Here is a 25988-nt window from a genome sequence, read left to right as displayed (position 1 = left end):
GCAAGAGAGAGGAACTGGGGTGAGCAAGCACTGTGGCTTTGTCTGTTTCCTGTTTCAGCAAAGGCTGCTGTGCAAAAAGAAAGACCGTACTAACAAGGGAAACGCTAAGGGGGCCATGGATTGAGAGCTTGCGCTTTACTCAGCTGCTGTCCTGCCCCATCTGAGACCAGAGCCACGATCTGCCCAGGCGCTGGAATGCTCTCCTGAGTTGTTTGGTTTGGAGCCTGGGACCCAAGGTAACTGAGAAGGAGGATGCTTTTGTGTCCAGGTTGGGGACCTCTGACTCTGGGGTGGGGAAAATGATCCGTCACCCAAGCTTCCCTAGGCTCAAGGGGGAGACACAGAAGCAGATGAGTTGGTTTAAGAGTGTTGGGAGTGGGGTAAGCAGGAAGGCGTCCTGCGATGGTTCCAGGAGACACCAGGCCTGGCCCAGGGATACAGCTTTGTACGCTCCTCCGCTCTGTCCGTTAGATTGGATTAGGAGTGAGTCAAATGACTTAGGGTCCCAGCTTGCCAGTGATGGGCATGAAGTAAATGACCTTTTATGGTTGTCTTCAAAGCAAGAGTCCCCAAAACAACACGCTGCCTTTCCGCGGCTTCTGTGCAGGCCCTTCTCTCCTAAGCTCACACTGGGAGCTGTGCCCCGGGGCGGCCAGACCTCTGCGGGAAGCCCCTAACTGCACACACAGACAGGAAGCAGGAGCAGACTTGGAAAGGCGGCGACAAACCACTGTCAGGTGAGGGCAGTACCCTGACCTCTCCCCGTGGCAGGACACCCTGAGCCTGTATCACCTCCTCTCCAAGCTCCACATGGGCCCTGTCATGCTGCCAGAAAGCCTGGGCAGCGGCCCAGTGACCTTTCTTTGAACCACACAGGGACCAGTTCCCTTTTCATCCGCAGCCCATCCCTGTCACTCAGGCGTCCCACACGGCTTCTTGTGTTTAAGCAAATCAGAACGGTCAAGACATCCCGGAAGGCTGGATGGGATTCCACTCAGCTGTGTGCATCTAATCCTATGGGGGTGGGGTGGGGGTGGGGGGTCTGGGAATGCTCCGTTCTGTAAGGAGCCATTCGTACTGCGAGTCTCTGCCTGCCTGGGTAGCTGGCCCCGGGGTCTGCCCCTCAGGCCACCCCACGTGTCCGCGGACTGGTGCACTGGTGTCCGCGACCTGGCAGAATCTGGAGAGACCCCATCTCTGGCCCCAGCTCCTCCCCCGCAGCCCTTTCCTCCCCATGGCAGGGAGGTAGGAGGATTCTCCATAATCACTGGCTTTGCCTCCCCTGCAAAGCCCTCGGATTCCCTGGAGCCAAATAGGGAGAGGACCCAGTGGCCCACGTTTTAATGGTGGGAAGCAGATGGGCTGGACATGCATTCTTCACCCCACCTCTTCTTTGCTTTTCTGCGGGACCTAATTGAGATGGCAGCTGTGCCCAGATCACAGAGAAGTCCCTTTTCCTTGTGGCCCACACTCAGATGAACCAGAGCCGTAAATATGATTTCAACCGGAGACCACATCCCCTCCATGTGGAGACAGCACCCCTTCAAAGAGAAGAGAGTGGGGGACAGAGGGGTGAGGCATGCTTGCTCCTGGAGTCTAGCTGGAGGTCTCGGTCTTACAGCACCAAGTCTTTAAGAGCCAAGATCAGCAAGACCGGGGTAATAATAATCCTACTTCAGAATTGTAAAAACCTAATGTTTATTGTGTGTTATGTGCCGGATGCTCGATGGGCATTTTTTTTTTTCTTCAATTCTTACAAGCTTACAAGGGAGGTTGTGGTCCTATTTTATAAATGGAAAAAACTAAGACTAAGAGATGGTTAATAGCCTGTCCAAAAGCACAGAGGTAGCAGGAGAGCCAGGATATGAACTCACACAGCCAGGAGCCAGGGCTCTCAGCTGCCCTCATCTAAGGCAGAATAGCCAGGGGCTATGGCTTAAGCTACTTACTACAAGGTAGATTCTGGATGTGGAGCTCACCTGTACACAATCATTCAGTCATTCACAACTCAATACCAATGGACCATTTGGATCCTGTTCTGTTTTTAAATAACAGAAGTGGCAGGTGGGAAGTCTGGGAACCCTACAGGGTAGGAATGAGGAGAAAAGCCTAAAGAAAGGGGAGAGCTCCCCAGGGATGGGATGAGAGGAAAGTGCTGACAACTTCACAATCTGCCTGGGGCCTGCACGGCCCAAGGCCAGAGTGATGCCCCTCCAAGCCTCAAGAGTCAGGCATTTGGGAGAATGCCTGGCTTGACCTTATAAGACCTTCTCCTGGAGTGAGACCGCCCTCACCCCAGAGCATGAGTGGTATGATCAGAGAGAGAGTAAGAATCCTGCAGAGAATTCTGGACTGAGCCAGATGGGTAGCAAAGTTCCAATGAAAGGGCAGAGAGGCTGCTACCTGTTGAGTCTGTTTGGCTTATAAATAAACTCAAGGGGTCAGAGCTGGAGATTGCCTGCTGACCAGTGAAGCTGAGATGCCCTCTCTGACCTATCCAGGAACTGGGTTCCCCGGGTGGTGGGTGATGACATTGTGGGACAGAGAGGAGAAGCAGAAGCTGGAAGGGAGAGTCCCTCTTCCTTCATCATCCACTGGGCTTGACTCCAGTGATCAGCGGAAGCAGGGCACCGAATTTCCTGTGCTCAGAATCTGGCTCAGCCAGCTCCAGCCCCAACTCAGCCAAGCTACCAGAGGGTTCTAGGAGAAGAAACAAATGTGCAGAAGGTAGGTGACAGAGAGTGGGAAAGAGGGAGAAGAGCACAGAGAAGAAAGAAGAGGCAGCAAGTATGGCTTCTGCATCAAGCCTGGTTCCCTGGGGTCTTGGGGTGACTGTTTTCAGTTGTTTCATTTCCGTTTATAATAGCCTTATTGAGGTATCATTTCCATGGTTGCTGGTGTTGATGGCACGATCTCTGTTTGGGCTAAGGAGAGCAGACCTAGCAGCATACTTAGCCCTAACAGGGAGGAGATTCTAAAACATGGAAACTTCAGCTTGGAGAGTTACTGAGCTGGAAGCTCTGAAATGTTTTGGTCAATGCTGGGCAGTTGGCAGGTACTCAGCCAATACTGGTTTGAGTTGATGTGCTCCAGGTCAGAGCCCAGTCCTGGGCCAGGAGTGGGTACCAACGGACCAATGTCAGGACTCCATGAGTAGAGGAGTTAGTGTGAGGTTTCCCTGCTAAACCACACCCAAAACTGGACTCAGAAGCTAGCTATTAAGGGTTAAGAAGATAGCAGTGGGTCACAGGACAGGCCCCAATTTGGGGGGCCTGGTTATCTCTCCAGGCCTTCAGAAGAGTCACTCATCTATTTTAGCATCAGCTTGGGCCAAGAGAGCATAAAGATGCTGGCTTTCCTTCTAGATTGGAGAATAGGAAGCCAGTTTACCTGGTTCTCTAGAAATCTCTGGAAAATGAACACATCCCTATCTACCATCCAAATTTCATCAACTTGCCATGTCAATTTTCATCAATTATTTCTCAGACTCCCCTGACTCAGGGGCAGGGTGAGGTCAAGGAAGGTCAAGGAAGAAGTGGTAGCCAGAGAGATCTTTTTGCTTTGCAGAGGGGGAAACATAGGAGAGAGGAAAGCAAAAGTTACAGGTGCCAGGTACAGCCTGGACCCAGGAGTCCTGACTCCCAGTTCAACACCATCGCCTTGTCAGTTTTCAACCCACATGCAGGGGGAGGCTATGCTATTTCTGCCCCTGGTCCAGGGAGACAGTCATTTTTCTGCCCATCTCCTGACCCCTCCCCTTCTCCTCCCTCTTGGCATTTGGCAGACCCAGGCAGCTATTCCAGGAACTGGAAGCCAAGCACAACAGGTGCTCAGGAGGTCATCATGATCAGCCCGGACCCCAGGCCTTCCCCTCGCTTGGCCCGCTGGGCTGAGAGCTACGAGGCCAAGTGTGAGCGCCGGCAGGAGACCCGTGAGAGCCGCCGCTGCCGCCCCAATGTGACCACTTGCCGCCAGGTGGGGAAGGCACGGAGGCTCCAGCAAAGAGAGCAGCTCCAGAGAGCACGACAACAGGAGTTCTTCAGGAGGAGGAACTTGGAGGTGGAGGAGAAAGGCAAGGCCCAGAGCCCCAGGGCCAAGGAGCGAGGTCCCTCCAGGAGGCCAGGCCAGCCAACTGACCTCAAAGAACCCTTGTCTTGTGCCCACAGGATCTCTTGCCCCCGGCAGCAGGTGGGTCATGTCAGGGGACACCTTGCTCTGGACAGGGGCAAGGGTACTATGGCACGTGGGTGGGTTCAGACTCACTGAAAAGCAAATTTAAATTAAGTTCCTGCTTCCTCAGTGATAAAGTCACCTCCCTGAGCCTCTTAGACTTATTCAGGGACTTTCGTTGTTTGGGTTTTTGTTTGTTTGTTCAGCTGGGTTTTTTTGTTTTGTTTTGTTTTGTACTTGCCTCTTTTTCTTCCTTAAAGAAGAAAAAAAAATGTAAGCAACGCCATTGCTAACTCCGAGTTATCTGTTCAGATTTAGGCGGTCTATACATATATCGTTCAACACATATTTACAGAGTGCTTACTGTATGCCAGGTAGACAGGCCCATCTTCTTCATGCCCCCTCTCAGGAACATGCACACACACACACCCACACACACACACCCCTGTCCTCTCTTGTTCTGTGAGGCTGTTGCACCCACTTGGACCATTCCATTTTACTAAATTCATTCAACGAAAGCTTCATCTGGTCCAGTAAGTTTTCCCTGGCTTCCTCAGGCCTCTTCTGCTCTCTGTGGTCCTTAGGAGGTTATAAATCCTCTAAGATTGTGTAATAATACTTCGAGAACCCATCGTTCTGGCCTGGGAAGGAGCAGTGCTGGCAGAAATCAGGGTCTGCTGAGGCAATCTAAGCCAGCCAGCCATCTGTGTCCTCGATCCGTGTTGTGTGCCTGTTGACAGCGGGGACGGGTCTGCCGTATTCCCTGGAAGTACCTGGCCTAGTTCCATGCCCAGACTAGAAGTTCAGTCAGGGTTTCTTAACTAATGGATCTATCATCCACAACAGAAGGCCCTGTTCAGAAAAACGATCCTTGAGTCTGATTATGAAATAAAACCAACTGTGTAGTTTCTACAGCAAGGAGGTTTCTGTTCTTTTTTTGCTTGCTTTTTGTTTAAAAAAAATTTTTTTTTTTTAAGACGAGAAAGAACAAAACATACGTAAGTAAAGAATTTCACCTAAGCCTATCAGTTACTGAAGTTTTACTGCGGTCGAGTCAATCTGCATGACTGGCTACCACAGGCATTCCTTAGCCTTTTGGTGGTGTTACAACCATAGAATTTTTGAGTGTGCATATAGAAGATCTTTAAAAAGAGTGGACTAGATGGTGACAACTGCTACTATACCCCTCCCTACACATCTCTGCTCTTCCCAAAAACCTCAGCAGTATTCCAGCCATCCCTGAGTGGCAGGAAGCCACCTCTTGAATATGGAAGGGGCCTCAGAGACCGCCTACGTCATGTAGATTCATTACACGGACAGAAGACTGAGATCTCATAGAAAGGGCAGGGTCTGACCCCAGACGCCCTCACTCTCAGACCAGTTCTCTCTCCACATCACCGTGGGCAGTGTAAGTGGCCAAAATCAAACAAAGTAGACAGGGGTTCCAAAGAAAGTAAGGAGAGTCAAGCCCTGCTCCCTCTTTGCCTGGCCTGGGAAGGACAGTTCCCACCAGCCAGGATGAGAGAGGGCAGGAGCAGGGACAACTTAGTAGTTTTCAAGGTTTGAATGGGTTGCTTTGGTGTTCTGGACTGGAAATTGATCATGGGTTCATCTTTTTGCAGTTAGCTGGAGAATCATGCTCTAAGAGGCTCTAAGCTTTCAGCATCCCCCACTTGTTTTCCAGGTGTCAGACACCAGCTCTGAGATTTTTCACACCCAGCGTCACCCTCCCTCAGGCACCTGGAGGGATCTACCTGACCGCCCCTCCCAGGCCAGGGACTTTTCACCGAAGGACTCTCCCACCAAAAAACCACCCCAGCACCATCGCGGTAAGAGCAGAGCCTCCCTCACTCACTGGGGCCTGCAGAGAATCTTGCCACAGCAGGCTCAGCTTGCTGACAATGGACAGCCGCTGTCCCTTCCCACTTCCTCCTCCATGGTTCTGAATCGCCTTATCTTCTATTGCTCAGGCACTCAGACAAAGGCCGAAGCAGCCCAGCCAACAATTAAGAATGATGCCAGTCAGCAAACCAAGTGAGTACCTTCTCCATTCCTGCCCCCAGCTTCCTTACACACCACCCATTCCTCTCATCTACGCTTTGCGGAAACCCTCACCACCACCGCCACCCACTCCCCCGGGTGGAGAAGGAGCACAGTGACCTTCCATGTCCTCCTTAACTGCCCCGCCCTGTTGGTAGAGGGGAAGAGACTGGAGAAGGAATCTACCCACTTCTCCCCATATGCTTGTTTCTCCGATCCATTGTCATTTCTGTTTTCATTTCTTCTCTTCTCAGTTACGGAGTTGCAGTTCTGGATAAGGTAAGAAAATCCTCACTTTGAAGGGTTGACTCAGAGGGTATCTCAGCTCCTCCAAGATCTGACATTCTGGAATTCCATGGCAAACACAGCTAGGATGAAGGGGCACCTTCTTCCTGGACAAGCACAGACATGGGGACCTGGAGGGACTCTGTCTGAGCAAGGAACAACATTTACTTGACACAAGTCAGTCCTGGCTCTGGTTCTGTGTTCCAGGATTTCAGAGGACATAGAATCTTCTAGAATACCCTTTTTCTTTCTCTCTAGGAAATCATCCAGCTTTCTGAGTACCTCAAAGTAAGTAACCTGTGAGCTCTCCCCTCAGCTCTTTGCCCACCTGCTCCCTCCTCCTCCAGGTTAATGTCCCTTCTTGTGTTTTGCCCCTCAGGAGGCCTTACAAAGGGAGCTTGTTCTAAAACAGAAAATGGTGATTCTCCAAGACCTACTCTCCACTCTGATAAGGGCCTCTGACAGCTCTTGGAAGGTAAGGGAATGAAATCTTTATTTGAACAAAGCTCGTGAGTTTCTGATCCTTTTTCCATATGATCCCAGCAAGGGAAGAGGTTTTCTCACTACTGAAGAGGTGAGGTGGGAGGCGCTAAGACCTAGAGGTCAGACATGTCACAGTAACTATACGGGAGAGCTCAGCTAAATCCACAGTCCTGAGCTGGGGTCATACTACTCCACACCCAGGAAAGACCCAGAACCAAAACTGGCAAGAATTCCCATGGCTCAATTTGTTGGGAGAAAAGAAGGAAGATGCCCATATATTTGCTATTACGGATTGTGATAAATGCCAACTTATTTTTTTTGTACGGGATTCACTCCAATATTAACTGTGAGCTACTGTGTACCTACTAATCAGCTTAGACATCAAGGTCAAAGTGAGAAGCGATTTTAGAGATCATGTAGTCTAAGTTTTCTTCTTTCCCCAATGAGGAAACTGTGTGTCAGAGAGGTCAAGTGACTTGCCTAAAGTCACATTGCTAGCTAGAGGCAGAACTGGAACTAAAATTCAGACCTCCTTAATTTAGTCCATTCGTTCAACAAATATTCATAGATCATGTTCTCCATACTGGGCACTGGAAATCATGAGATTAATTAGTCAAGGTCCCTGCTTTCAGAGAACTGTGGTTTTGGCAGGGAAACAGATGCCTAAACAATGCAGAGATATGAGAAATGAAATAAGAGAAATGTTTTCGGGATATAATAGTACACAAGAAGGAAGGAATGACTCCAGAGAAGAGGAGAACCAGGGAAATATTTATAGTTACATTAAGTATTTTCCAGACTAATGTGGAAGCAGGAACTACATTCTAGGCTGGGGATACAACATAAGCAAAGACCTAGAGGTGTGCTATAGTCTAATGCGATGGGTTTCCTACTTTTTAATCTCAAGACTGCTTTATATTCTTAAAACAGTTCACGAAAAACCCCAAAGAATTTTTTATATTTACCCTATTAGGATTTACCATATGAGAAATGAAAATAGGAATCTTAAAATGTATATAAATTTTTAAAATAACAATAAGCTCATTACACGTGAACCTAATTTACATATTTTTATGAAAAATGAGTATCTTTTTCCAAAAAATAGTGAAGAGTGTAGCACTGTTTTACACTTTGGCAAATCTTTTTAAAGTCTGAAAAGAAGACTGCTCGATTCTCCTATTTCCATCTGTTGTAATACACTGTTTTGATTGAAGTATATGAAGGAAAATCCAGACTCACCCAGATATGTAGTTGAAAAGAGAAGAACCTCACCAAACCTGTAAAAGGGTCTCAGGCACTCCCAGGGGTCCTTAGACCCCATAGTGAAACCCTCTAGACTATGCTATTCTGGGAGCTACGCCACTGGAGCAAAGAGCAGGGCAGACAAAGAGAAAGCACGACCTCACAGGCCTCCACGAACACCTAACCCTCCAGCACAGAGGACTTGTCTTTAGACAGAGAGTTGGGCTGGGACGGTGTGGATCAAAACCAAGAAGTTGACAGTGATGCAAAAGAGACTTCCTCAGTTCAGGCCTCCTTCCTCACATGTCATTGTACCGGGATTTAGTGTCTATGCTCAGGGCTCCTGATTGTCAAGGAAGTCGTTGTCATGGGCAGAGCAGGAGCCTGGACAGAAAGCTGTGCATGCCAGGTGATTTCTGGTGCTGAACTAATTTGAGATCATCAAAGTCATCTATTCAGCGGGCATTTGATAAGTTTCAACTGTGTGCTGAGCCCCATGCTACAGGGACAACAAGAAGTAGGGTTCTTGCTCTTGCGGCGCTCACCTATCAACCAGGAGGAGAGAGACGTGTAGTAAATAACCCTAATGCAGCTTATGATAGAGCTGTAACAGTGGTTTCTAAAATGGGATGCAGAGGAAAGAGAAGGAAACAATTATTCTGCCTAAAGTGGAACAGGGTAGGCTCCAAAGGAAAGGGACCATTTGAGCCGGGTCTGGAAGGATGCGTCATTTATTGGTTACAGCAGTACAAATGATAATGGGGAAGAAAAAAAACAGAAAGAAAAGGGTGTTTATGGTAAAGGAATCAGAATGGTTGTAGGCCTCTGTGTGACAAAGTGGCTGAAATGAAGGGATGGAGGCAGAGGAGTTCCAAAGGTCAGACCAGGAGGGGCTTCAGACAGGGCTCTGGAATTATGAAGTTTTCTGTTGGACAGGGCATCTCAAACTTAAATAATGCAGAGACTCTTTCCTAAATGAAAGGCATAGGCATCACAGACCTAGGAGAATACACGTCAACCCCAGTCTGAGAAACTCTGCTCCAGGCAATCGGCAGGGGAGCAACGGGAGGATTCAGTATGTGGGTTTAAAGTCGGATACTGAGCAACATCTGGCCCGTCCTCCCAAGGATCGCAGTCAATAGCTGGGGAGCTGTGTTCACTTGGGCAATACACATGCTAAAAAGTCGCGGAAGTGAGTCAAAAACGATTGGATCTGTGTTTTGGAAGTATCTCTGACGACAGTGGGGACTGTGGCTCTGGGTGGGTGTGGAAGTGGCCAAAGCTGGGGCAACATCCCAGGTCAGCCACACTCAGAGCGCGAGTCGTGGCAAGCTTGGCGGGAATGGGAGACATTTCCAAGGTCACCTCTGGAGCAGTTTCCCTCCACAGTGGGCACGCGAGTGTGAGTTCCTCTGGTTGTGGTTTTCTCCCACCCCTCCCTATATGCACCCTTCTATTCTTCCTCCTCCCCCCCAAACCCCTAGCTTCCTGTTTTTCACAAAAATAGTCAGTTAAGAGCTCTTGCTTCCCCCAAAACAAAATAATCCAACCCTGCATCCCTGCCAACTGCTGCTGAAGGACAAGCCCAGACTATGGTATTGGGAAAACTAATTGGAAGAATGTGACCAAAATAGGGACTGACATTCAGCCCAGTTCTGGCCTTTATTTTTCCCATTTGGCCCCTGTGATTCGACTCTCTAACTTCACATGCACGGAAGCTCACTACAAACTCGGAGAGGACCCCAAGAACGAGCTCCCTGCATTGCCTCCACCTCAAAGCTGACCCTGGTGCTGCTGGAGGTGATGGGGCCTGGGGCACTGCTGAGACTCCAGAGCTGTGTCCACCCTTCAGAGCAGACACATTTCCGGCAGTAGAGAAAGCAAGCTGGCTGTGTTGGGCAATACAAAACAGGAGCAGGGCACACTGGGGTTTTAAGTTCTGCAAAGTGGAAACGAGATCTTGAGATGACAGCACCGCGGGGGATTGGCTGGGAGCCCTAAGCAACCCCTGCTAGAGCAGAGATGAGCTGTGGGCTGGCGCTTCTGCGGTGAGGTGGTGGTGTTTCTGGAGAACAGATCAGAGGCTGGGGAAAGCCAAGCAGAAGCAGGAGCTGAAGACCTCAGACCAGCACCAGGTGTGTATGGCCTCTATCTTGCTCCCTTTTCCAACCAGAGGTATTGTGCTCTCTGAGCCCTGGGCTCCCAGGGGGGGCGGTTGCCCAGAAAACATCCACAGTAGGCCTATAAAGAGTGCTTCTTCCCACATAGTGTACCACTGGGCTTGATGGGGCAGGAGCATGTGTGGCAGGAGGACTGAGGCTTAGACCAGGAAACTATATGCCCCATTTGCAACAACTTGGCTACAGCTTTCTTCCCTGCCTCAGGGAGCCTGGGAAGGTTGAGCTGTGGATAAGAAATTTTTTTTCCAAGCCCCAGACTTGGGTGGTCCTTCATCCCCACTGAAGGGGCTCTCCTCAACTGTCTTCTATTGCACCGTGAATGGAAAAGTAATCTGGGGTATGTCTAAAATACAGAAACAGTTGGGAGAGGCAAAATGTTGGATTAAAACCATCGTAAGGAGGGAGAGAGGAGCTATCTCAAAAGGGTAGAAGACAGGGGGAAAATGTAAAGATATTGCTTTGGGCATGTCTGTTGTCTTCTCAAACTACAGCAAGATAAACCTTAAACTCAGTGGGTTTCATTACATTCTGCCGTAGCCAGGAGTTTAGGCACAAGGAAAATGCAGAGATCTGAACCAGGAAATGGGGGTGCAGAAGGAGCTGATTTCAGGACCGGTGGATTGATAGTGAACAGGTCACTCAGGGAAATACAGCCCTTTTACCAGTTAGTCCAAAGCCCAGAACAATGAAAGTCTTTGTCCATCTCTTTTATCTGTCCCAAAGCCCTGTGGCTACTGGAGATGCCAAATCCTGGACTCTCAGCTCTCACACAAGACATTATGAAAAACATTAATAGCAGGAGGCACTTTGAAAAATTATTTTTGGCAAAGCTTTTTGCTTTTGCAAAGCCCAGCTGAGTAATACAGGAAGCAGAAAGGGTGGGGGCGCCCCCTGGCTCCCAGGGCTAGAAGAATCAGCCAAACAAGATCAAAACAGGAGCTGTGAGATACCACTTCCTGCCTCCCCCAGGTGCCCTGAAACTCACTGAAGGGGACAGACCTCAAAACAGAGGCCCCTCCGCTGCACGCAGGCCACTGTAGACCAGAAACATCACGAGGGTTCCAAACACCCAAGCTGCCTGACTGAGAGGAGATGTGGCATCTCAGGCTTGGAGAGAAATAGAATTTGTAGACTTCACAAGTGTCTCACGGGGTCTGGTTGGAAAAAGCCAGAGAAAAGGATATGAAAATCAGAGTTCCTGCTAGAGACCCACGGCCTTTCCTCTGGGAAACCGGCTCTCTCATCGATGGCACCCTCCTCTCTCCACAAACCCCTCATACAGACAACCTTAAGTCAGACTCAGAGATGGAAGAACAAAACCCTGCCCTTGGAGAAAGGGAGACCACTACTGGTGGAGGAAAGAACAAAGCAGCAAGGAGATTGTTAGCCACTCAGCAGAAAGACTGAAAAACTGAGAAACAGATAAGGCTCTTCCAGCCTGCCTTTCTCTACCCTCACGCTTGAGATTAGCATCTCTTGGGAAGTCCAAAATGGCATTAAGCCAACCCTGCTTATGAATACCTAGAACCGCTGCTTATGAATACCTAGAACGTGGCTTTTGGGAAGCCCTTCTACCACCACCACCACCACTCCCCACATACACACACCCTATCTTGATATCTCTCCTCCATTTCCTGCTTTCTTAAAGAATTTCTTGGGATGGCTTAGTTGGTTGAGGGCTGTCTTCGGCTCAGGTCATGATCCGAGGGTCCAGGGATCCAGTCCTGCATCTGGCTCCTTGCTTAGCAGGGAACCTGCATCTCCTTCTGCCTGCTCTGCCTGTGCTCACCCCGCTTGTGCACTCTCTCTCTCTCTGACAAAGAGAAATAAATTCTTAAAAAAAAAAAAAAAAGAAAAAGAAAAAAAATTCTCATATATTTTTTAAGATTTTATTTTTATTTATTTTTTTGACAGAGATCACAAGTAGGCAGAGAGGTAGGCAGAGACAGAGAGGAGGAAGCAGGCTCCCTGCTGAACAGAGAGCCCGATGTGGGGCTTGATCCCAGGACCATGGGGATCATGACCTGAGCTGCAGGCAGAGGCTTTAACCCACTGAGCCACCCAGGCTCCCCTTCTCATCTTTTTTTTAAAAGATATTTTTTTTATTTATTTGAGAGAGAGCATGAGGCGGGGGGGGGGGGGGGGGGGGGGGGGGGGGGGACAGGAAGAAGGGGAGGAGCCAAGAGAGAAGCAGACTCCCAGCTGAGCAAGGAGCGCTGTGGTAGGCTTGATCCCAGGACCCTGGGTGGCTTAACCAACAAAAATTTATTTTCTCACAATTCTGGAAGCTAAAAGTCTACAATCAAGGTGTTGACAGGGTTGGTTTCTCGTGAGGCCTCTCTCCTTGGCTTGCAGATGGCTATCTTCTCCTGTGTCTTTACATGGTGTTCTGTTCTCTTCTTATGAGGACAGCAGGCATATTGGATTAGAGCCCACCCTAATGACCTATTTGAACTTAACTATCTTTTTTTTTTTTTAAGAGAGAGAAAGAGAAAAAGCAGGGGTAGGGGGGAGGGAGGGACAGAGAGAGCGAGAAAGAAAGAGAGAGAATTTCAAGCTGACTCCATGCTGAGCAGGCATGCTGATGTGGGGCTTGATCCCACAACCCCACGATCATGACCTGAGCCAAAATCAAGAGCTGGACACTCAATAGATTGAGCCACCAGATGTCCCTTAACTTAGTTATCTCTTTAAAGACCTTATTTCCAAATACAGTCACATTCTGAGGTGCTGGGAGTTAAGATGTTAACATATAAACTTGGGGGGAAGGTAGTGGAGGGGGCAGACACAATTCAGCCCATGACAGGGGTAAAGAAGGGAATATGGAGACTCCTTTAGTCTTATTGGCCTATACTTTAGAAGTAAAGTTCCATGTATAAAACTAAGAGGAGATGAGGAATATAGAAGTGCCTAGACAGACAAAAGAGAGAGATAAGGAGGAAAGAAAAAGAGAGCTTAGATTTGCCTCAAGTGAACTCCTACTATGATACCCTGAACCACTGGATAGAGAACCTCAAGGTACAGAGAGGACTTGGGGCCAGTCCAACTCTTCCTTCTCCTATTTCAGAGAAAGAGGAAATGACCCTCTTCTAGTCAAACATCCTTTGTCATCTTTCCTCCTCCCTACATCCTGAAAGAGTTCAATTTCACAAACATCGCTTGAGCACAGACCACGTTTTAGGCAGTAAGCTGGAAAAACAGAAGAAAACTCTGCATGTCGTATTTTGGTCCAAACTCATTAACTCATCCCCTTTGCTCCAGGGCCAGCTTAACGAAGACAAATTGAAGGGCAAACTGAGATCTTTAGAAAACCAGCTGTACACCTGTACTCAGGTAAGCTTTCTTAAGACATTTCCAGCCCAGGAATTTAGAATTAAAGGAGAATGCTTGAGCCTCGATCCTGCTCTCTGGAAATGACACCTGATAAAGCTGAAAGCACCCATTCCTACTCACTCGGTTCTGGCTTTGCCATTTTCACTTTGGTCCCCAACCCACCTCTTCTCCATTTTTCCTAGTGTTCTTCCCTTTGCACCCTGAGAAACAACTCCAGCATCAAGGATTCTGCCAGCTCCAAGGGAATCTTAGGAATACCTGGAACTGTAGGGACAGGCCCTAGTAAAGATGCTCATCACTCAGATAGACCTTCAAAGGTCCCAATCTTTGAACAGACAAACTGGATATTGGAACAAAGTCTTACAAAATGATTTCCATTCTGTGGGCAACTTCAGTCTAATAGCAATCCCTGGAAGAAAGTAAAAGGCCACGACTCTTGGCTTTTCTATGGTATTGTTATCCATCTTCAGTAAACTCTTGATTGGCCTGATCTTGGATTACAAGAGATAGAAAGAAATCAGCTTTCACACTGGAGAAGTGATCGGCTTCTGACAAGTGGTGAGATGTCAGATAAGAGAATGAGGTGGCACATGTGGAGTTAGGGAGAGAAGATGGACCTGGGTGCACACTTGGGGTCTTATAGGGGAACAGAGTTTATAGACAGGTTTGCTGATTCACAACTTTTAGTTTTTTCAGTATGGCCTGTTTTGTCAGACTCTTAGGAACTATATGATGCCAACCATGCTTATAAAATACCGACATATAATCCAGAATGCCAGGCTCTTCATTTTCAGTGGGCAGGGGGGTAAAGCTGGCCAGCATGGGTAAGTCCACTAACTGGGATATACCTATGTATGACTTCCTGGATGCTGCTCTGATGAAAATGCCAAGAACCTAAGACCCACTCACATTTAGATCCAAATTTTCAGATGACTCCAAAGCTTAATGGAAATGATTTCATATTGATCCTGAGATCTGTACCATGTAGACTACTGTTTATTCAGTGGGATAACCCAGAGTTGACAGCAAAAGCTGCCTGCCTTCCCAAGAATCACAGGGCAAAAAGATGAAAGAGCTAGGAAAGGGAAGACCCTAAGTGAATATACAAAGCTACTCTTTTCTTAACTCCTGAAGCCAAGATAATTTTTAAATGCAAATATATGAATTTAAAAATATTGAGAGTACTAGAGCTACAAAGATAAAAGAGGGGGAAAAAAGTATGCTCTCTACCCCGAAGGAGTTTACAGTCCCATAAGGGACACAAATGAGTCAACAGAGTGGGAAGATAGAGACGGACAGAGGATACTATGTGAACACTAAGAAAAGCTACCTAATCCATGAGTCGGGGGTGATTGGTCAAAATTTATCAGAATTTACATGATCCTTGGAGGGAGTCTTGAGCATGAGTAGAGTTTAACTAGGTGGAAAGGGTAGGTGAGGATGCTCTAGGCAGAATCTACATGGACAAAGGCAAAGGCCAAAATGCACGGTGCTTAGGGAATCTGCAACCAGTTCAGTTTGGGTGGAAGTAGCATAGAACCAAAGTCTGAGCTCTCAAGTAGGAGCCATGCCAAGGATTTTGGACCTGATCCTTAGTCACTGAGAGATTTAAAAAGGGAGTGACGTGATCAGATTTACATTTCAGAAAGTACCCTCTAGCTTCAAGGCTTGAAGATAGAGAAAATATTGCATCGACCCATATAATAGTGTTACCAGAGTTTGAACCAAGGAAGTGCCAGGAATTATGGAGAAGACACAGACATGAGGTGTTAAAGAGGTTGATTTGACAGTGTTCCATGAGCAACGGATTGGTGGGAGAAAGTGAGAGAAATTAAGGATGACTCCCTGGTCTCAGGCTAGGGAGACTGAGTGGGTAATGATGCTGGTCACCGAGATAGGCAGCCCAGGAGAAAGGAGCAGGTGGAGAAAGATTATTTTGACTTGGAAATATTGAATTTGAAGTGCTCTTGGAAGGCCTGGGGAGGCCCAACATGCCTAGAGCACCATGTTAACCCCACTTACCTCCCTCATCACCTGGGACCCTCTCCCTGTCCACCTCGAACCCGGAAGGAGGTCCACCAGGTTACTGGTATCTCTGCTCTGGGGGCCAGGAGCAAATTCTTTTCCTTTCTGTATCCCAGCTAAGGGGTTGGCACACAGAAGTTCAATATGTGTTTGTTGAATTGCATGAAATTTACAGAACTACCCTCCTTGGGGAATGAAAAAGGTGTTATTGGAGATGGAAGACCAGAAAAACAACTATGAGCAGAAGGCCAAGGAGTCACTGCAGAAGGTGCTGGAAGAGAAAATGAGCGCAGAGCAACAACTGCAGAGCACACAGGTGCAGGGATGCTGTGTAGTCCTTGGGGCTGGGACCCTGGGTGGCTCTGGGCAGCATGGGAGCCAGCTGCATAACTCCCTGGAACCCCCAAGGCACCCTCTTCTTGTCTGACCATCCCCTCAGCGGTCCCTGGCTCTGGCCGAGCAGAAGTGTGAAGAGTGGAGGAGCCAGTATGAAGCTCTGAAGGAGGACTGGAGGAACCTGGGGGCCCAGCACAGAGAGCTGGAGAGCCAACTCCACGTGCTCCAGTCCAAACTGCAGGTACCAGGCCCTGGGGTGGGCACATGGGGAGAGAAAAGGCAGGGCTTATGGGACGAGGGGCAGTGACAGCAGGGAGGACAGAAGTTGCTGCTGGGATGGGGGGTTCTCAAGGCAGCCTGACAGCGTCTGGCTTTCAGTCCCCCACTCACTGCCCACTTTGTTTCTGACTCACTGTTTGGGCCCTGGAATCTAATTATGAGTTCAGCAAGGATGTTTCATGCAAATGAACTAAGTGTTTCCCGAACGATACCATCCATGCGCAAAGAGTTAGACTGGAATATTCATCAGCCTACTGTCATACTCCAACCCACTCTCTGCACCCCAAGCCAGCAGAGCATTCAGCTCAGATATGTCCACTACTGGCACAGAACAAGCCACCCGGACATACTCAGAGGTTGAGGATTGACTAACATCCTGCCAATGTCATTTTTAAGCAATTACAGTAGACCCTTGGCATTCTCAAGGGTTCCATCATTTCCAACAGGTGTTATCTTGTCAAAGTCAACTGGCACAGGCCTCCATCCATAGTAGCTATTTCTCTTCATAGATTTTATTTACTTGGTTTGAAATTTTGAGGACCCATATCAAAAATTCACCTTTATCATTTTCCTGAAGCAGGAACCCAAGTAGCCAAATTAATAAGCCGAAGCGTGTGTCTTCTCAAAGCTGTGAACCCAACTGGCCAATACACTATTTGCCATATCTCTCATGAAGGCCTTTTTCTTTTGAACCTTAATCTTTTGAGAAAAATGACCCTACCAAAGGGGGGAAAAAAAAATGACAGTGTTAGAATAAGAAGGCAATGTGAAGGACACCTAAAAAAGCGATGATTTGGGCTTGACTCAAATGAGTCCTTTGTGAAATATCAAAAATCTAATGCATGAGGAAAGAGCAGATGGAAGAAACAAAGAATCCCTAATGTTTCCATTTCCCTGATAATCCTCTGTCTCTAAAATTCTAGTCTTCCTCTTCCATGGAATCTGTTCCCAATCTCCGCCGCAGCACTGACCTGCCTCTGTGTTGGACCCCCTCCTTACAGGGAGCAGACAGTAGAGACCTACAGATGAACCAGGCTCTGCGATTTCTGGAAAATGAGCACCAGGAACTGCAGGCCAAGATTGAACACCTGCAGGGGGACAGAGATCTGTACAGCTCGGATACCCTGCACCTACAAGGTAGTCTTCCCCTCCAAGGCCTCTAGGAAGATGGGTGGAGGAGAAGGCCTCACTCAGTCTTTGGTTGGGTTTGTGATTTCATTTTACCTCGAGGGAAAGGCAGGGCTGTTTTAATCATCCCAGCCTGAAGATTTGTGCTGTGCTAGAGTGTCTGTATCAGCTGGCTCTTCCAGCCAGTCCCTCTGAGCGAGTAGAAAAAAGAGAGGACTTCCACTTAGCACACATCAGTGGTTACGACTAACTTCCCTCCTCAGGGGTCAGGTTAAGTCTCGGGTTCATCTGTTTCGATTTGCGTTATTTCACTTTCAGATCAGCTGAAGAGGTCAGAGGAGGAGAAACTCGCCCTGGTGGCCCAAGTACAGCAGCTGCAGGGTAAGTTCCCCTTCCAGATTCTCAGAGTAGCACAGCTGGCTCTTTCTGGTGTTCCTGCCGCTCCTGCCCCACAAGAGGAATCCAAAAGAGGGGCCTGGAGCCCGGTCTTTGACGCATCCTCCACCTCTGTGCGTTTTTCGACCTTCTTGAAAAGTGAGGTCATTTACACAGCTCTTCACGAGTTAATGTTAGCCTGTCTTTTTTTCTTTTCTACTTTCCTCCTTCTGTGCCAAAGACAACCACCCAAATTTCCCCCGGATTTTCAGATTTTAAAAAACGCTGAGTTTTCTAAGGCAGTTATTTTATATACTGACAGTCATTACATATGTGAGTATGTCCTATAGACATCTGTCATTAGGAATGGTTTGGAAAATCAGCTCACACTACAGATGCCTCAGTCCACTTCAAAACTACCTGTTGGGGCCAAAGAGGAAAGGGGACATTTCAGGAGAGGAAAAAAAAAAAAAATGTAGGCAATGGCTGAAAAGCTGGAGAACCTGATTCAATTAATAGCTCTGCTGGCTTCCCACCACCTTAACCTGACACCCCAACAGAGAAGTTTCGTGCAATGCATAGTAAGAGTAAGGCAGCCACAAGCAGATGCCGAGCACCTATAGGGCAGGAGCTGAATGCGCAAGGAATGGATTCAAAATCATGCCTTATTTATTCCCTACCAAGTACCAGGCACCTTAGGTATACACACTGAGGATACAGTGCTGAGCAGCCCTGACACAGCTCTTTCCCTAAATGAAGCTTACAATAAGGTATGGAGCCTCCATTTACAATTAAGTGTGTGTCAGGTAGTAATAGCTGCCATGGAGAAAAATAAAGCTGGTTAAAGGGAAAACAGTTGCTATTTCATACAGGGCCGTCTGGGGAAGTCTTTCTTCTAAGGTGACTTAAAGGTAAAGACATGGTAGGAAGAGATACAAGGATGATGTATTCATTAACAAAATACCACACACTGGGTGACTTTAAAAACAGTAATTTATTTTTTTCTGGAGGCTACAAGTCCAAGGTCAAGGTGTTGGCAGGGCTGATTCCTTCTGAGGATCTGTTCCAGGCCACTTTCTTTGGCTTGTAGCTGGCTTTCTTCTCCCTATGTTTCTTCAGGTATCTTCTATCTAGTTGTGTTGAAATTTCTCCTTCTTTTTTTTTTTTTTAAAGATTTTATTTATTTATTTGTGAGACAGAGAGAGAGCGAGAACAGGCAGACAGAGTGGCAGGCAGAGGCAGAGGGAGAAGCAGGCTCCCCACCAAGCAAGGAGCTCGATCCCAGAACGCTGGGATCATGACCTGAGCCAAAGGCAGCAGCCCAACCAACTGAGCCACCCAGGCATCCCCAAATTTCCCCTTCTTATAAGGACATAGTCGTATGAGATTAGGGCCCACTCTAACGCCCTAAAATACTTGATTACCTCTGTAAAGACCCTTTCTCCAAATAAAGTCACATTTTAAGGCACTAGGGGTTAAGACTTCCTATGAATTGGGGGGAGGGGCACAATTCAACCAATAATAGACAAGAACATCTTAAATAATTAAGGTTTGAAGCAAAGTTCTGAAAAGACACTGTGTCCAGTAGACAGGCTAGTACAAACAAGTTCCTTGTGTTTTTCCACAGGTTTGCTCCAGAATCAATCCTCACAGCTTCAAGAACAGGAGAAACTCTTAACAAAGAAAGGTCAGCAAATTTACTTCCACAAATTCTAAGCTAGTGGTCTTTCTTGCCTGCCTAGAGGCAGGGGATGGACTACAGGACCTCTTGGAGTCCCATACAGTTCTAGAAGTCTGTTAGGTCAGGGATCTAGGGGAGCTTTTTCAGGACTGATGATTGACTTTGAGGACACTTTAATCAGTTAGCCTCCTATCCTGAGAGGTATATAAACTGTGAAAAGAATTTCTACTCTGAAAATATAAATCTGTGTTGAACATTTCAATAAATTGATTTTGAACGCAGGATTTAATGTCAATTTTTACACTTGACTTTCCAAGTCACATCCAACTCCACAAGCCCACACCATGCTGCATTCAATAATCACGTCACTCTTAGCACTCAAAAGTCTGCTGCCTTAGCTCCCTGAAAAGAATTCATCATGTATGGGGGGTTAAAGAGGGCAAGTTCCTCACTTACGTACTCCACATGGTCTTTTGTTTTCTCATCACAATCACCATGTAAAAGAGAAGGCAGAAGTTATGATACCCATAGAATGGGTAAGAAAATGAAAGTCTACGGTCATAAGAATTAAGGACACAGCTAAGACAACAATCCAGAATTTTTGACTCCTAGGGCAGTGCTCTCTTCACCAAGACTAAGACTGCCATGCAGCTCAGAAGCCATCTTTAACCACAGGAAGATGAAGTCTAGGATAGGACAGCCATTCTCATGACTGAAATGAAGCTAGAAGGGAGAAGGGGTTAGTTATACTAAAGCGTCCAGCAAACCTACTAGAAATATCACAAAAGAAAATGGATTAGCAAGTATTCTCTGGAAGTATCTGCCATTAAACAGGGCTAGGGATACAAAGAAAAGTAAGATGCCAACCTGCCTCTCAAGGGGCTCAAATTCCAGCTCTGAGTCAAGACTGAGCACGGTCCCAATGGGAGGAAGTAAGAGAATCCTACTCTATGCTGTCTCATCAGGGACAGGTCCTCCCCTGTTCCCTTTCCTCCCTTCCCCTCACTCCAGTGTTGTCTCAGTGATAGGACCCTGCCTCAGAGGTGTGGACCTCACCATCATGAGAATCTGGCTGCTTTTTTAGATCAGGCTTTGCCTGTGTGGAGTCCAAAGCCCTCCCATTATGAAGTGGAACCTGAGGGCACAGGGAAGGAGAAAGAATGGGATTTCAGAGACCAGCTGCAAAAGAAGACTTTGCAGCTCCAGGCCAAGGAAAAGGAGGTGAGATGGTGACCTTAAGATAGTGAGGGAATCATCCCGCCACGGTAGGGAAAACTGCTGGGAGGCAGCCAGAGAGCAAAGATTTTGAAGTTTACATAGTGACTGGATGCCAGCAGGTATTCATTTGCCTTTATAAAATGTCTTTGCTTTTGGGCTAATCTGTCAATCTTTTCCCTTCTTCATTTATACCAACTGCTATTCCAGATTTTATTAAATAATTACTTTTGTAAAGTCAACCTAAACTCAAACACATTTAATAAAACATATTAACCCCTCACACTTTGTCCTAGAGTTATCTTAAAACTTTTATACAGTGTGCCTTTTAAATAACAACACCCTTTCCATCTACGTACGTATCCCCAGAAGTCTTCACATGCAACTCAACTAGGTCCTAGGGAAAATGTTTGTACTGAGATCACTCCCAGGTCTTTTGTGCTACAAGAACTTCAGTTTTTGGTGCCCCCATTTACAAAGCACTTGCACACACACAATCACGTGGGAGCACAGACATGTACAATACGTAATATTATAATATGCATTACAATCATTTAAACAAACACATTCCGGGAAAACTAGGTGATACGGTCAAAACCCAAACTGAAATCTCTGAGAAAAGCTGGGAAGGGAGGATGGTGGTAAAAATTCCAAACGAATGAGGGGGTGACTCACAGGGGGCCCTCTCTGTCCCAGACCTGGGGCTCTGTCCCAGAAGGAACTGGTGGTGATGACGGTGGTGGTGTTCTCCCCTCCAGTGCAAAGAACTGCATTCGGAGTTAGACAACCTCAGTGACGAGTACCTCTCCTGCCTGCGTAAGCTGCAGCACTGTCGAGAAGAGCTGAACCAGAGCCAGCAGCTGCCTCCCAGAGTAAGAGGGTCTATCCTCCCAGATCGCCCTGCATGTTGGTGGGATGGTTCCTCCTTCAGCCAAATCCTGCAGATACAGTTTATCAGCCCGTGCCAACATCTGGCCAGCCTGTTCCATTCAACTTGGTTGACATACTTGATAGTATAACCAGTGTCAGCAAACACTGGCTCATGGATCCAAGCCTAATTTTCATGGAATTCTTGAGCCTGAGGGGAAGACTTACTATTAGCTAAAGTATGAAGTGGTATTCTTTTAGCATATTATGAGCTAGTGGTAAGAGTGAGGAGAGCAAAAGTACCACGGAATACGAACAGAGCATAATATAATTTGGCTGAATTCTGTCCCATTCTTAACTATTCTTTTTTTTTTTTTTTTAAAGATTTTATTTATTTATTTGACAGACAGAGATCACAAGTAGGCAGAGGCAGGCAGAGAGAGGAGAGGAAGCAGGCTCCCCGCGAAGCAGAGAGCCCTATGTCGGGCTCCATCCCAGGACCCAGGGATCACGACCTGAGCCGAAGGCAGAGGCTTAACCCACTGAGCCACCAGGGCGCCCCTTTCCTTAACTATTCTTATCAGTATCTAAGTATCTAGCTCTTGCTGAGTATGGTTCCCTGAGCCAGTGGTCCTGGATTGGGGGCCAGTGACCAGCAGTAAAGTAGTTTTATCCCAAAGGATGTGACCAAGTGAGAGAGACAGTGATACAAAAAGCTTTTTCTCCTCTACTGATCCAAGGTTTTCCACTGGGCTAGGATGGGAAGAAGGAAGATTATTTTTGCCTGTACCTTCTCCAAAAACCCATGGCCTCTTTCTCTCCCCCGCCCCTCCTAACAGAGGCAATGTGGCCGATGGCTCTCGATGCTGATGGTAATGATCGCTATAGCACTGGCAGTGTTCCTGGCCAAGAAGGACAGCCTGATGATCTGAATCACTTGTGACCACTGCTTGGGTGAAAACCTGAAGCAAGAAACTCAATAAAAAACTCAGAAGGTTGATATACTTTGAAGGGGGGTGCACTTTCCCACCTGAGATTTCTGACTTTGTTATTATTTTTTTAATCTATTGTAAAATAAATACTTCATCTAACAGTCTCTGTTCCTCAGAACTCTTCGTTTACTCTGGAATGACAATTCACATCACACGTGTGAGACACCTGAGCATCCTCGTCTACCCTCCCTAGTCCAATTCAGCTGGTGGTATATAAGCATGTGGTAAAACCCGCCTAGTCTTCTACTTTCTGGCAGACACCACCCACGGAGGCAGGTGTATTTATAGTTACCACACAAGAACATACACTTCCTCCGCCGCTCTTCTGCACAATCTCTCTTCTTCTATCTCCTACCCAGTGGAAAAATCAGCAGATATCACAGCAAAGTCAAGAGGACTCCTTAGTACAGAAATGGCAAATGTACAACCAATGCTGCCACCACTAATCCCATGCCCACTGTGATGTAGACAACTGATTATAGCACACACACACACCCCGTCCCCGGTGTTTTCAAGATGCTGTGAATTGGTACTTGAGATGCCATCCTTCAGCTAGAGCTGATTGTTTACTGAGTACCTTCTGCATGAGAGAAGAGTTAAAGTCAAAGAGCCACTGCTGGCAGCGTGACTATCTCAGAGGAGATGCTCAGGTCGGCAAAGTCATTCTGAGTCCTACATCGAGTTCTAAGGTCCTCCTCCCAAGTATTTAGAATCTCCCTCAGGGCTGGGAACAAGCTTTCCGGGACACTAAAGGAATAGAGCAAGACGGGGGGATGACCACAAAGCCACGAGATCCGGGCAGTGAACACCCGTAGTGGGGTCAAGGCTAAGCAGTTGTCGTCTCCCTGGTTCAGACGAAAGGTATACGGAACAGGATAGCCCAGGAGGATCCCAAACACAGTACAGAGATTCCAGCCTGAGGAATGAAGTCTGCTACAGGAGACTGCCAGGGATAGGTCCCTCTGCAGCCCTTGCAAATGCGCAATGATCTCAGCCATTAGGGCCTTCAAATTCTGAAGCTGGTCCAGGGAGCAAATAGAAGGATGAGGTTGGGAGCTGGAAACATCCACAAAGGCTATGGTACCAAGCAGCACCTGCTCCAAGTGCTGACAAACGTGCTCAGAATTGACAATCAAGCTGTCTTCTCCAATCTCGAGGATGTGAAGTCCCTGGGTCGGGAAGCCCAGGCCCTGCAGTTCCTCCAGATAGCTCTGGAGCTCTGATGGCCCTGCACAACTGCAATCATAGAGCAGAGCTGGCTTCAGTCCCTGGGCCACAGCCAGCACCTCTCCAGCTAGGTGAAGGCAGATAGCTCGGGGTGGGCACCGTCTCTTTCCCATGCCCAAGGTCTGCTGAGCAGCTGCCACCAGCATCTGAGGACTCGGTGCTGACATGGAATCTGGAAGCAACGGCAAGCATGGCCTCCTTACCTAGCTACAGTTCCCTCCCCTGGGCCGCATCTCTGAGCTCCAGGCACTTGAGGAAGGGCCTAAAAACAAAGCAGTAGCAGGGGATTATTAACACCACCCAATGACAAACCAGGAAACCTGCCAACAGCCTTCCCCTAAGTTTTACAGCATCTTCCAAACATCTTTTTGTCCCTCCCTCTGCTGTGAAATGCTAATCCAGATCACATAAGATGCGATCGCCAATGCTGCCTGATTTCTATGGTTGACTTAGTCTCAAATTCATGTGTCTTTCACACCTTATGGCTACGTTGACATTCTCTCTGAATTCTTCTAAATTTTACCTGTTGTAAACTACTTTCTCGGATTCAAACCTTAAAGAAATCGGGGAAGAGTAGTGCCAGGGCTATCTTTGGCAAAATTCCGGGGTCTAACCCTAAAACTGCCCTTCTGAGGCAGAATTCTGGGATCCACACGCCCTCTTTCCCCCTACCAACTTCCCCTTATCTTCCCGCCAACAGCTGTAAGAACAGCGATCCGATTACTATACACTAGAATATGGGCTTACAACCACGGCACCCTGGGACGCAGAAGTAGTCAATAAAGTCTTCTAACTGCAGAAGGGTTATACTTTTGCCGGCCCCGCCTTCCCCTTCTGGCCGTCACCTACGGACCTTCGGACGATGGGCTCCCTCCAATCCCCACACGCAGCGCTGAGCATATTAGAGTGACTTGTTAAATGAGTCACAGGTCTCTCTCACACACACAGACACACGTACTTTCTGCTTCCACTTCCGCCGCAGGTTCGCGGGATCACAAGCGCCCGCGCGTTTCCTGTGAGCTGCCGAGAAAACGCCGAAACCAGAACGCTCCGCCGAAACACTGGAAATCCCTCGCAAGGTGCCGCGCTCCAGGTCGGCAAAACCAGCCTACTGCGCAGGTCCAACACAGACAGGCCCACCCGCCACTTTCCGTGACGTCATCCAGGCCGCTCGCGCGCCTCGCGTTAGGACCTCCCGCCCGGCTGTGCCGGAAGTGTGGACGCCTATGGCCCGGCCCTTTCCGGCCAGACAGAAGCCGGCCCCGCCCGTCTGCGCAGGGACTGGGAGGGGCGGAAGTGCCCGAGAGAAGGCGGGACCTGGCGAAGCTAGTAGCCCGCCGCTACCCTCACGTAGCTTCGCGTCGTGTTATTAGGGAATTCAGGGAATTCAAAGAGGCGCACGCTGCACTCAGCACAAAAACACTCTGCTTTGTCTGGGCAAGCGCGCTATCCCCTCCAAACGAAGCTTCTCTCGAGAAAGCGACATGTTTTGCAGACTGTCCTCACCTGTGAGTGGCCCTACGAAGTCCGTTGTTTACTCTGACCTGCCTAAATCCCCAATTGGAGAGGCTGAATTCCTAGAAGTGGGTGCGCAAGGGCTGTCCTGCCCAAGATTTGCCGTCTCGAAGCTGGGTGTGAAGGGCATGGGCCCTGTTCACTCGGAATAAATGTGTGCCAGGCATGCTTCTGGGCGCTGGCAGTATTATTGCAACGTACAAAATACACAGAAACCCCACCTTCACGGGCTCAGGTTCGAGAAATTCAGTTTTCTGGCTTCACATGAGAAATGAACAGAGAGGCAGAAGCTTTTCAATCAGGCCAGTAAGAAGGAAGGGTTTCGCTGAAGGGCTAACACCTAAACTGCCAGCCCTAGGGCAAGAATTTCCTGAGAATGCTCAGCTGAGAAAACGGCCTAACTTTATTGCTATGTGGGCAGGACAGAGGCAAAGGGAACTGCGGGATCCGACACGGGAGGCTCCACTCCTTGCTCTACCTTGGTGGTATCTTCGGAAGGTGAAAATAGACAAGTATGGAGTAAAGATGGGGCTAGCGAGGAAGGAGGATCAGCGTGTGGGAGCTCCCAGTCTAACGCTGGTTTTTAGCTCAGAGAGAGTCAGAAACAGAGACTAG

At 48.0% G+C, this 25988-nt stretch overlaps 2 protein-coding genes across 12 annotated transcripts in view; one reads left to right on the top strand and one right to left on the bottom strand.

The window, feature by feature from the left end:
- TRAF3IP3 (TRAF3 interacting protein 3) lies at positions 1-22735 on the top strand. 8 transcript variants are annotated; one of them, XM_059412970.1, is made up of 17 exons: positions 1-236; positions 608-737; positions 1476-1658; positions 3785-4188; positions 5855-5999; positions 6141-6204; positions 6465-6489; positions 6754-6783; positions 6875-6970; positions 13662-13733; positions 15934-16074; positions 16198-16335; positions 17375-17510; positions 17820-17882; positions 19504-19563; positions 20642-20778; positions 21531-22572. In XM_059412970.1, exons 4-17 carry the CDS (start codon positions 3844-3846, stop codon positions 21789-21791), a joined length of 1713 nt encoding a protein of 570 aa, XP_059268953.1. In that variant the 5' UTR covers positions 1-236; positions 608-737; positions 1476-1658; positions 3785-3843; the 3' UTR covers positions 21792-22572. The 8 variants fall into 8 exon arrangements, 7 of the variants coding, with proteins under 7 accessions (XP_059268953.1, XP_059268955.1, XP_059268952.1 ...); XM_059412972.1 differs by lacking the exons at positions 608-737; positions 1476-1658 and having other exon boundaries at positions 21531-21644; positions 22479-22735; XM_059412969.1 differs by lacking the exon at positions 1476-1658.
- Positions 1-25085, bottom strand: part of C10H1orf74 (chromosome 10 C1orf74 homolog) — a 29316-nt gene extending 4231 nt beyond the window's left edge. Inside the window, exons 1-3 of one of the 4 annotated variants that reach the window (XR_009406628.1) lie at positions 24817-25079; positions 24062-24120; positions 21624-21710 (exon numbers count right to left, since the gene is read on the bottom strand). Coding sequence is in view for 2 of the 4 variants with exons in the window: in XM_059412982.1 (XP_059268965.1) it covers positions 23234-24025 (792 nt within the window). In the remaining 2 variants the exon portion in view is untranslated. The other 3 variants (XR_009406627.1, XM_059412982.1, XM_059412983.1) reach the window with 3 other exon arrangements.
- Between the last annotated feature and the right edge of the window lie 903 nt (positions 25086-25988).

The sequence above is a fragment of the Mustela nigripes genome, chromosome 10, assembly GCF_022355385.1.
Source record: "Mustela nigripes isolate SB6536 chromosome 10, MUSNIG.SB6536, whole genome shotgun sequence".
NCBI lineage: Eukaryota > Metazoa > Chordata > Mammalia > Carnivora > Mustelidae > Mustela > Mustela nigripes.
Note: the sequence above shows the minus strand (reverse complement) of the source record. Positions and strands in the feature narration are given on the sequence as shown.